Here is a 10,334-nt window from a genome sequence, read left to right as displayed (position 1 = left end):
CGATTCTCCTGCCTCAGCCTCCTGACTAGCTGGGACTACAGGTGTGGACCACCACACCCGGCTAATTTTTTGTATTTTTGGTAGAGATGGGGTTTCACTGTGTTAGCCAGGAGGGTCTCAATCTCCTGACCTCGTGATCCGCCAGCCTCGGCCTCCCAAAGTGCTGGGATTTCCAAAGTTTTTTGGATGGAAAATAGGAATTTCTAACATAAGCCGGACTTATTAAAGCAGGACACTAGAAAAGGCCATGTGGAGAAGCACAGTCCATTCACTTTTGAAGACACGGCTTAGCGTCACACCTGTCCCTGTGGGCGTGGCCAGGTGCTGTGGCTCATGTCTATGATCCCAGCACTTTGAGAAGGCAGACGGGTGGACTGTTTGAGTCCAGAGTTCGAGACAACCCTCGCCAACATGGCAAAACCCCATCTCTACTAAAAATACAGAAAAAAAAAAATGTGCGAAGCATGGTGGCAGGTGGCTGCAGTCCCAGCTACTCGGGAGGCTGAGGTGGGAGGATCACCTGAGCCTAGGAGGTCAAAGTGGCAGTGAACTGAGACTGCACCACTGCACTCCACTTGGGCAACTGGAATGAGACCCTACCTCAAAAGAAAGAAAAGATCTAATCAATTAAGATTGCTGTTGTGCTACAGACACTCAGGTAGTTGTGCAGGATTTGGTACACTCAGCAACCTGCGACTTCCCAGCCGACTTGCTCCTGGAGCCTAAGAGCAGCCTCTTCATCCATTCACCCTAGTGTCCCCACGAAACATCGGGTGCCATGCTGTGAAAGCAGGAGGGGCTTTGGGACATCTATGGTAAGAGGCAGCATATGAACAGTATGCACTTTAACAATAAGGCTTTGGGTAACATGGTGAAACCGTCTCTACAAAATATAAAAAATTAGCTGGCTGTAGTGGCACCAACCTATCCTATAGTCCCAGCTACTCGGGAGACAGAGGTGGGGGGATCACTTGTGCCTGGGAGGCAGAGGCTGCAGTGAGCCAAGATTGTGCCACTCCACTCCAGCCTGGGTGACAGAGACCTTATCTCAAAAAATAAAAATAAAAACATAAAGAAAAATAGGGCCAAACAAAAGTGGCTCCACTCCCATACTCCTGGCACTTTGAGAGGCTGAGGCAGGAGGACTGCTTTTGGCACTGCCATTGGAGACCCTCCTGCAACCTAGTGAGACCCCATCTCTATTAAAAATAAAATTAGCCAGGCATGGTGGTATGCTCAGGTTGAGGGAGTAGATCGCCTGGGCCTGGGAGGTCGAGGCTGCAGTGAGCAGTGACCATACCACTGTACTCCAGCCTGGGCAGCACAGCAAAACCCAGTCTAAAAAAAAAAAAAAAAAAAAAAGAAATAAAAACACAACTAGCTGCTGGAAAGGCCCTTGTCCACACCCTAGGCAGGGAGTTAAAGGGCAGCCACACTCCCCGGTGCTGTGAGACCCTCGCGTTGACCTCAGCACTGGCGGGCAGTTACGGGACTGGAATGGAGCTCAGGCTGAGCAGAGAACAGCCACGCTTCCCTCCAAATGCAAAAACAGCATGATCTGAGACTATTCGAACACTTGTTTGGGGCCTATTTGGAGACTCACCTTCTTGAAGTGATTGCAAAGGGCTCATCCAACTTTTTTTTTTTTTTTAAGAGACAGAGTCTTACTTTATCACCCAGGCTGGAGTGCAATCATAGCTCACTGTAGCCTCCAACTCCTGGCCTCAAGTGATCCTTCTGCCTCAGCCTCCCAAAGTGTTGGGATTACAGGTGTGAGCCAACACATCTCGCCTTCATCCAGCTTTGTGCAAGTGCTGGCTGCCTCAGACTTCAGACCCTGATGGCACCTTGACTGCAGGTGCTAGGCTAAGTGGAGACTGGCTGAGTTTGCTGAGCAGGGTGGTCATCACTTGTCACAGCTCAGGCTGTGTGTCAGGTATCTGAGCCACCACAAGTGAATGCCTCTCCAGCGTGGCGTTTCACTGGAGAAAGGCTCCGTGTGCGGGGCTGAAGAGCAATCCGTGCGGGGCTCTTCTACTGCAGCTGGTAACGTTCTGAAGAAACACCTTTCCAGTGTCCGTTAAGATTTGCGTGACATGAAACTGGAACACTAGTGTTTACAGGGAGTGATACTTTGTGGAGTGGAGCTTACATGATGAACGAGAAAAGACCATTAAAAAGTACTAGCCATTGTCACTATTCACAATAGCAAAGACTTGGAATCAACCCAAATGTCCATCAGTGACAGACTGGATTAAGAAAATGTGGCACATATACACCATGGAATACTATGCAGTCATAAAAAAGAATGAGTTCGTGTCCTCTGTAGGGACATGGATGCAGCTGGAAACCATCATTCTCAGCAAACTAACGCAAGAACAGAAAACCAAACACCACATGCTCTCACTTATAGGTGGGAATTGAACATTGAGATCACTTGGACACAGGAAGGGGACCATCACACACTGGGGCCTATTGTGGGGAACGGGGACGGGGGAGGGATAGCATTAGGAGATATACCTAATGTAAATGATGAGTTAATGGGTGCAGCACAGCAACATGGCACATGTATACGTATGTAACAAACCTGCACGTTGTGCACATGTACCCTACAACTTAAAAGTATATAAACAACAACAACAACAACAACAAACAAACAAGTAGGACACTCCACACAATTCAACCTGGTTCCCAGACTGCTCCCAGTAAATGGGAAAGTGCATCAGTTAAGCCGGTCAATGGCAACGGAGAGGCACATCCAAGGCGGAGCTGTTCAACGCTCTCTCGCTCCTTCCTCCCTCCCTCTTTACCTCCTGCCTGTCTTCCTTCCTCCTTCTATGTGTTTGCCTTTCTCTCTCTTCCCCGCCTCAACTTTATTAAGGGACAGACATACAATAAACTGCCCATATTTAAAGTACATAATTTGATGAGCTTTGACATATGTATATAGGTATAAACCCGTCATCACAATCAAGGTAACAGACATTTCCATCGCCCCAAATTGTTTCTTTGTGGTCTTTTGTAATTCATTCCTCCCCCTCCCTCCATCTGCAGACAACCAATAATCTGCTTTCTGCCACTATAGATTTGTTTATATTTTCTAGAATTTTATATAAATGGAATCATGCAGTTAAAAAAACCAAACAAACGAAAAACACAATAAACACTTGGTAAATGGGAAAAAAAAAGTACTAGCCATTGTTTACAAATAACTACCAGGTAAACAAAGAAATCACTTTCTTTCCCCTTTCTAAGGATAAGGGAGAATAAAATAATCACTAAGAGGCATGGAGTTTGAAAAGTATATAACAGATTTCTTTTTAATTATTTACAATCAAGTTCTGTTGGGCAACATAACGAAATAAATAAAAGATGTGCCCTGGCCCGTGAATTTCAACTCTCCTTAAGTTCTCTGAAGGACAAATTGGAAAGTGGCAACCAGGCAGGGAAGAGAGGGCAGGTGGAGGCCAGGACCATCAGTGGGAAGGCGGCCTGACACCTCTCACTGGCTCTAGCACTCACATCCCCAAATGCCCAGAGAACAAGCATGGAAGAAAAAAAATAAAGTGCAAATTTAAAAGTGATAAGGGTGTTTTGCACACTCAATGAACTAAAACTTTATACACAGGTAAAATGGTAAAGATAAATGCTTTTCCTTGGCCTTCATCACAACCCCTGAAACGGAAAGATGGCACTGCTGTGCTTCTGAGTCTGGGCTTCTTGCACTAAAGCACCAAGGGCATGGCACACAGGCTTGGCAGAGGGGCCGTGGCCAGAATCACCAGCTTCAGACAAATATGTTGGAGGTCTCAAATCCCTTGGCACCCCAAGCATGCAGTGTGCACCCACCTTCTGGGTGTCTGCAGATCGATACAGGAACACATCCTTACCTCTGCAGCAAACCCATTTCCCTGGAAAAGATTTTCTCACATCCTCTCCCACCTCAAAAAAACATAAAAACATTTTTTTTTAAACCACACAGAGATCTTTAAATATGTCGAATTTTGTGGGGGAAAGAGAGCCAGAAAGCTCTGAAGAACAGTGGAAGAGATCTGAGGAAATTTCAGCAGTAATGAGACACATTCATGCAGCCCACCAGGGAGGGGTCTGTAGCCTTGGAGTTTCCGTTAATCCAATGCTTAAAGTGAGTTCACCGGGCAAATGACCCCACGGTGATGGGACATGCGTCAGGCCAGAACCAACTTTGGAAGGATGAGAGAAAGCACAGAGAACACCACCTTGATGTGGGGGCTGTTTTTGGCACTGCCCTTGGTGAGGAGGCCCAGCGGGGCCCTGTGCTCCCCCAAGTGAGGTATGGAAGGTCAGAGCTAGTAGTGTTTCCCAAAGCAAGAACCTGAGCCTCTGCTAAGTGACCGCAGCGTCAGGTTTTTTCAGTGTTATTCTTCCAGGCCAAGAGAGACCTCAGTCCAATCTTCAGAAATCCCATTCACGGCAAAGCTACAGTGCCACATAGCTCGAGCTTCTCTGGGAGGTCCATGCTGTACCCAGCACATCACCTGCCAGGACAGGGCTGCGGGAGCCCACGTGCTTCTTCTGAGGAGGGCGCTGGGGTCCTCCCAGACCTGAGAGCCCCGTCAATACTGTGCCCACAGCACAGCTTTGCATCCTTTGTCCACGCTGACAACGTGCGAGCCAGAGGGCGACCACGCCACCGCATTGATGGACGAGCTTCAAAGGAGAGATCAGAAAAGTACCAAGTTTCAGAACATTTGGGATGAGATCTTAGTAAACTAAACACCAGAAGCTTGTGCACTCAGGGAGTCACAATTTTGCCAACTTCCATTTCACTCTCTGGCACTGTGCCCACAGCAAGGCAGGAGCTCACTACAATGCAAAAGACCTCTGAAAAATCCAGTGGTGTACTTAATTAAGTCACGCTGGGATGAAGGGAGTTTGGCCCCTTTGGCAGTCAGCGCTTATCACACTCTCCCCAAGAGAGGAGCTCTGGGTGAGCTGGAAAGAGACAGGACACATGCCTCTGAAGAGCCAGGCAGTGGTGGCCAGCACTGGTTAGGTCTGGGAGCAGTTGCTGCTGCCCAAGGGCAGGGAGAGAAGGTTCTGAAGGAAAATGGTATCTGGCTTCCGACTAGCAGGTGGGCTTGTGTGGGCAGAACAAAGTTAGGAAAAAAGGGGGTCTGGGGCCTGCCTATCAGGTGGAAGATAAAATAAGGTGTGTGGAAATTAGTGTTTAGGACATGTCAATGCACTGACAACAGGGACTTCCAAGGGAGAGAGGGAGGCAGAAAGGAAGGAGAGTAGAGAAGGGGAAGGAGACACAGAGGACATGGGACATAACCAAAGAGACAGGGATGTGTTTCTATAACCCTTTCTCCAGCGGCCGCCACTCTAACCGCTCTACCTGGAGTACTCTGTAGACTGTGGCCTGCTGTGCTGTGAATGGCCCCAGCTTCTCTCCACTGACCTAGCTCAGTCAGCCGAGCAGGTGGGTGGGCGGGCAGTGCCCTCATGGTGTTGACTGAGGTCTAAACTGGATGACCCTGAGATCAAGTCAAAGGCCGTGCTCACAACGCAAGGGGGCGCTGAGACAGGGCTCGTCTTACCTGTGCTGCTTTGAGAGAACCTTTTCCACTTTCCCTGTGAGCACACTCCAGATGTAGAGAGAGCCCTCAGCAGAGCCTGCCGCCACGTAACTGCCGTCAGGACTAGAGAAGACAGGAAGAAAGGAAAGGCTGTCAATTCCCCATCCCCCATTCAGCATCTCCGTGGCCTTTTTCCCAGAAGGAATGTTTGTTCTTCACTGATGGCCACTCCTGTGTACCTAGACCTCAGAATGTGTGCTATTCATGGCCCTTCCAGCCAAATCTGCTTTTCCCCAGTATTTCAGCACCATCCGCTAATGAAGAGTGGCATCACATTACTTCTTGGGGCTCCAAGTCCTTAACCATCTACAGACTTGAACAAAACAACATATAGGGAGATCAAAGCCAACCTCCACATAGCTAAGGGTTTCAGCCCGTGGACTGCCTTGTTACATGCTTCAAAGAGGAGGAGGAAAGAAAAGCAGCATCTTAGCAACCGAGCCTGGAAACGTATTTGGAAGAAGCACGATACATGGAAGAAGGGAACAAGGAGCGGAAAACTGCAGACCACCTGCACACCCTTCTTCAAAAAGGCTTTTCAGTCCCACCCCAGGCCCACTGCCATTCCTGCCCTTTTCCAAAGCTCTCACACCTTCCAAACTTAAGGTGTGAGGCAATAGTTCTTGCGTGAATGAGTGATGAGAAGTGTACCTAATGGGCTCACCCAGAAGAAAGCAACCAGCCAACTGTTATTTTTTGGTACAACACATTAGGTTCCTGTAATCACAAAAGGAACACTGGAAAGAGACAATAACGGTGGCCTGCAATAATGAACTTACAAGCACATTCCTGGAAACACAGGTTGGGCACTGAACAAAATTTAGCTCTGTATCCCCAGTGGGAAAATGCCCACACAGAACTCTTTGTGATGAACCAAATTGGCAGGGGGTGGGTCACTACTAACCTGAAGACAACTCTGGTCCAGTCAGAGCCGCACTTGAACCCAGGTGCACTGAAACAAACAACAGGGCACTGTCACTCAGGGAGCTCAGGCCATGCAGCACGTAAGAGAGCAGGGCTGGGACTCTGGTCTTCATGCAACCAGCACGTCTTCAGTTACCTGAATGTCTGCTTGACAGCATTTGTTCGGAGATCAATAACTTTTAGCAAGTCATCCCGGGAGCAGCTCAGGAGCTCAGTCCTTTCTGGGTTTAAGTCCAGGGCAGTAATCTTTCCCAGCAGCTCCATCTCTCGAACTATACTCTCTGATCTAAGAGGCACAACAGATTTGAGAAATGTAACATAGGCCAAACTAGACCTCATGCCATGGAGGAAAAAAAGGCACTGCAATTCAACTAGCATGCAACGCTCTGCCAGCGCAGTAAATGTGTTCCCAGCCTTCTAATAACCTGTGACCGCTTTTCTTACTTTCTCATCAATAGACCCTAAGACAGTCATTTCCAGACTGGAACTCTGAAGTTGGTCAGAATTTCCTCATCCATTTTTGGGATGACAACAGTCGCCAATCAGAGTTTCTGATCAGCATGAGCTAACTAGGGCTACTACCCAATTAGTATTAGTTCAGTGATGTGATTTCAACTTTTGGATAAAGTTGGCAAAGAAATGTGCATTCGCAGGCCTGGGCTGCCTTGTAAGTGTAACCCCTGTAGGCTCTTGCAGGTTTTCTGCCCTATTCAGTGTGGCTCTGTGGCCCTCCACCTCTAGACTTGGGGCCAGGAAAGCCAGGGCAGAGCCATGGTTCTATGCACCTCCTTCTTCTTCTCTGTGCTCCGGCCCATGTCCAGGTCGGCTAACGGCCACCCCGGGCAGGGCCCTGTTGGTGACATTTACAGCCAAAGTGGGCGCTGACCTGTTCTGTGATGACTTTGTTGTAAGCCTTCAACAAAACCATTTTCTACCTCACACCGTAACTAAGCAAGAATTTATCTGACTGTTGCTAAATATGCAGCTTGAAGCAAGCTACTCCACTTCCTTGGGACTCGGGGTCAAATTATGGGATGGACTAAGAGACTTCGAACATCCAGCTTAACTCTCAAATTCCATGTTTCAAGTTCCAGTTTCAGGTTTTAAAAGCAAACTAAAGATTATGAATAAAATGTGAAGTGGTGTCCAGGAACCATGAGCATTGTCAGGACTTTCTGGTGCCATGCTGTGTTTCAAAGCATCATCCATCACCACGGGCCCTGTACCCCCGCCCTCTCTACATCCCTGCTGGGAGGCTGTCCTCATTTACTCTCCATCCTGTCTTCCCCCTCCTCATCCTCTGCCTCCAACCTGTCAACAAGCCCTGTCCAAATTCTCCTTCAAATAGATTCCCTCCTCCACATGTTCCTCTACTGACTTGAACTTAGGTCCTTATCAACTCTTTTGATTTCCTGTTCCCCAATATGCCCTCTCAAAATGCCACCAAAGTCATCTACTAGACTCCTGCAAAGCAACCATTTCCTTGCTAAACACCCAACGACTTACGGGATCGAGTCATTTGAAAATGGCTTATCAAGCCCGTGGCAACCTGATTTCAACGCACCATAGCCACCTCACTGGCTTCTGCCCACTTGCCATGTATCAGCCACCAGACACACACTCAAAAGTTTGAGCGGCTTTCCTGCTGTGTGAATCCTACTCAAGTCTCCGGAGACATCCGGAGAGGCATTCTTTAGCACACTTGGGCAAAGGGACCTGCCTCTACTTCAACACACGAGTCACTGACTTTTGTGTCTGCCTTCCCTACTACAGTTTAAATTACCTAAAGCGAGAAAGAGTATCCTGTGTGCCTCTTCTCACCTGCCAGCTGGTGAAGGGCCCAGCACTCACTGCATGCTCAATAAATGACTGCTAAGCTCCACAGGCTACTTCACGGGAAAGAACAGCCGAATGTTAATAAGCTAACACTAAACATGCACGTACTGAAGCTCATTTCTGCCATGTCCTGAGATTTTAAAAGCACAACCCATATACAGAACTATCACTGTGGAGACTCTCATGTGCCTCCTGTCAGGCGCTTGGGTATCATACCGAATGTCCCAGAAACGAATTTTCTTGTCAAAATGTCCACTCATTACACATTGCTCTGTGCAGACAATATCATTGCAACTGGATCCTGCAAACACTGTCTTTATGCCTGAAAGAAACGCAAACATCATTAATCAAGCAGAGGCACCAACGTGGCTGTTTACATAATGCTGCTACCCTCGAACCACTGACTTGTCAGAGTTACTCACTTAATGAAGGCTCAAACAAGAAAAACTATCACTACCCTCAGTGCCCCTCTAAACGTGAAACCAGATCTGAAATTCAAACTATATTACAGAAATACAGGCTCTGACGTGCACACACACACACCTCCACGCTAACATCTAAGCATATACACAGACAGAGAGACTGAATTTCCTCACAGACTTTGCTGCGTAGATCCCAGAGTTTGAGAGTCCGGTCGTGACTTCCTGAGACGATCCGCGCATTGTCCAGCAGGAACTTAGCAGACAGCACTTTCCCACTATGTCCCGTGAGTGTGTGCTAGGAGAGAACACAGCCAGGGTGAGCCTCAGGGCGCCAGGCCCTGCCTATGCTGGCAAAGCATCCACAGCATCCTTACCTCCAGTCAGAGTGTCAGACCACCCTGAGATCCGGCCAGGAACACTCAAAGCGATAAGACAGCAAAGGAAAAAGACACAGGTCAGGCACAGACTCATGCCTGCAATCCCAACATGCTGGGAGGCCAAGGTGTGAGGACTGCTTGAGCCCAGGAGTTCAAGACCAGCCTGGGCAACACAGTGAAACCCCCATCTCTGCAAAAACTTTTTTCAAAAATTTGCAGGGAGTGGTGGCATGTGCCTGGGGTTCCAGTTACTTGGGAAGCTGAGGCAAGAGGATTGCTTGAGCCTGGGAGGTCGAGGTTGCAGTGAACTATGATAATGTCATTGTACTCCACCTGAGTGACAGCAAGATCCTGTCACACACACACACACACAAATCCCAAACAGGATACGAAGCAACAATTTCATTCCTGAGTCTTATCCAGAGGCCACACATTTCATAGGAAGCCTATCTTTGAGTGTTGGCCAAATGTGAGGTATCAAGACCAAAAGGATAAAACTCCCACTAAAAATAACATTAAAAACAAAAACTGAACATCACTAGGACCAAGCTTCACGTGCTCCCCATCCTCAGTCTTGAATTTGAAATCAGCTCTACCACAGATATCTGCTGTACTGTTTTTGTAATTTTTTGTATGTCTGGATTATATCAAATTTTAAAAAGTTTAAAGCCTTGATTTTGCCCCATGCTGCTGAAAGTCAGTTCCATATTTAAAGTCAGACTAGACAAGGTCACCACAAGCATAATTTACAAAAGGCAACATCAGGACTCTATGTAAACAATTAAAACCCCTGGGGGATTTTCAATCAGAGGTCTCAGCTTGAACAAGTCTGATCATAGCCACAGATATCAGCATTCCCAACAATCAAATCCCTTTGTGACTAAGCTGTTGGATGCCAACCAGTGTCTTCCCTGAGCTCACGGAGGAACACAGAATGAGGGACATCACGGAGCGTCAGCTGCCCTTCTGCCCATCACAGCACTTCTGAAGCGCGATGGAGGAGAGGCAGCTGGGGATAACTGGGATGCTGGGAGGGGATCTGAGGACTCAGACCTTTTACCATTCATCATTGACCTCTATGCAGTGCATGATCAACATTTTTCTATGTGTTAAAACACCAGAGGTTCAGAAGGTATTCACTGATGTTTTCTTTT

General features: G+C 47.8%; 1 protein-coding gene across 4 annotated transcripts in view; it reads right to left on the bottom strand.

Annotated features, from left to right (window-relative positions):
• Positions 1–3,293: 3,293 nt before the first annotated feature.
• Positions 3,294–10,334, bottom strand: part of ATG16L1 (autophagy related 16-like 1 (S. cerevisiae)) — a 44,299-nt gene continuing 37,258 nt past the window's right edge. For all 4 annotated transcript variants that reach the window (XM_011980250.1, XM_011980251.1, XM_011980252.1 and 1 more), the window contains 6 exons: positions 8,978–9,098; positions 8,598–8,703; positions 6,682–6,831; positions 6,526–6,573; positions 5,583–5,684; positions 3,294–4,689 (listed from right to left, as the gene is read on the bottom strand). In XM_011980250.1, the coding sequence (XP_011835640.1) occupies positions 4,596–4,689; positions 5,583–5,684; positions 6,526–6,573; positions 6,682–6,831; positions 8,598–8,703; positions 8,978–9,098 (621 nt within the window). In that variant the 3' untranslated portion in view covers positions 3,294–4,595. The remainder of the gene's footprint in view (positions 4,690–5,582; positions 5,685–6,525; positions 6,574–6,681; positions 6,832–8,597; positions 8,704–8,977; positions 9,099–10,334) is intronic.

Source organism: Mandrillus leucophaeus, unplaced genomic scaffold (assembly GCF_000951045.1).
Source record: "Mandrillus leucophaeus isolate KB7577 unplaced genomic scaffold, Mleu.le_1.0 Scaffold21, whole genome shotgun sequence".
Lineage (NCBI taxonomy): Eukaryota > Metazoa > Chordata > Mammalia > Primates > Cercopithecidae > Mandrillus > Mandrillus leucophaeus.
This window is presented reverse-complemented; position numbering and strand designations above follow the sequence as displayed.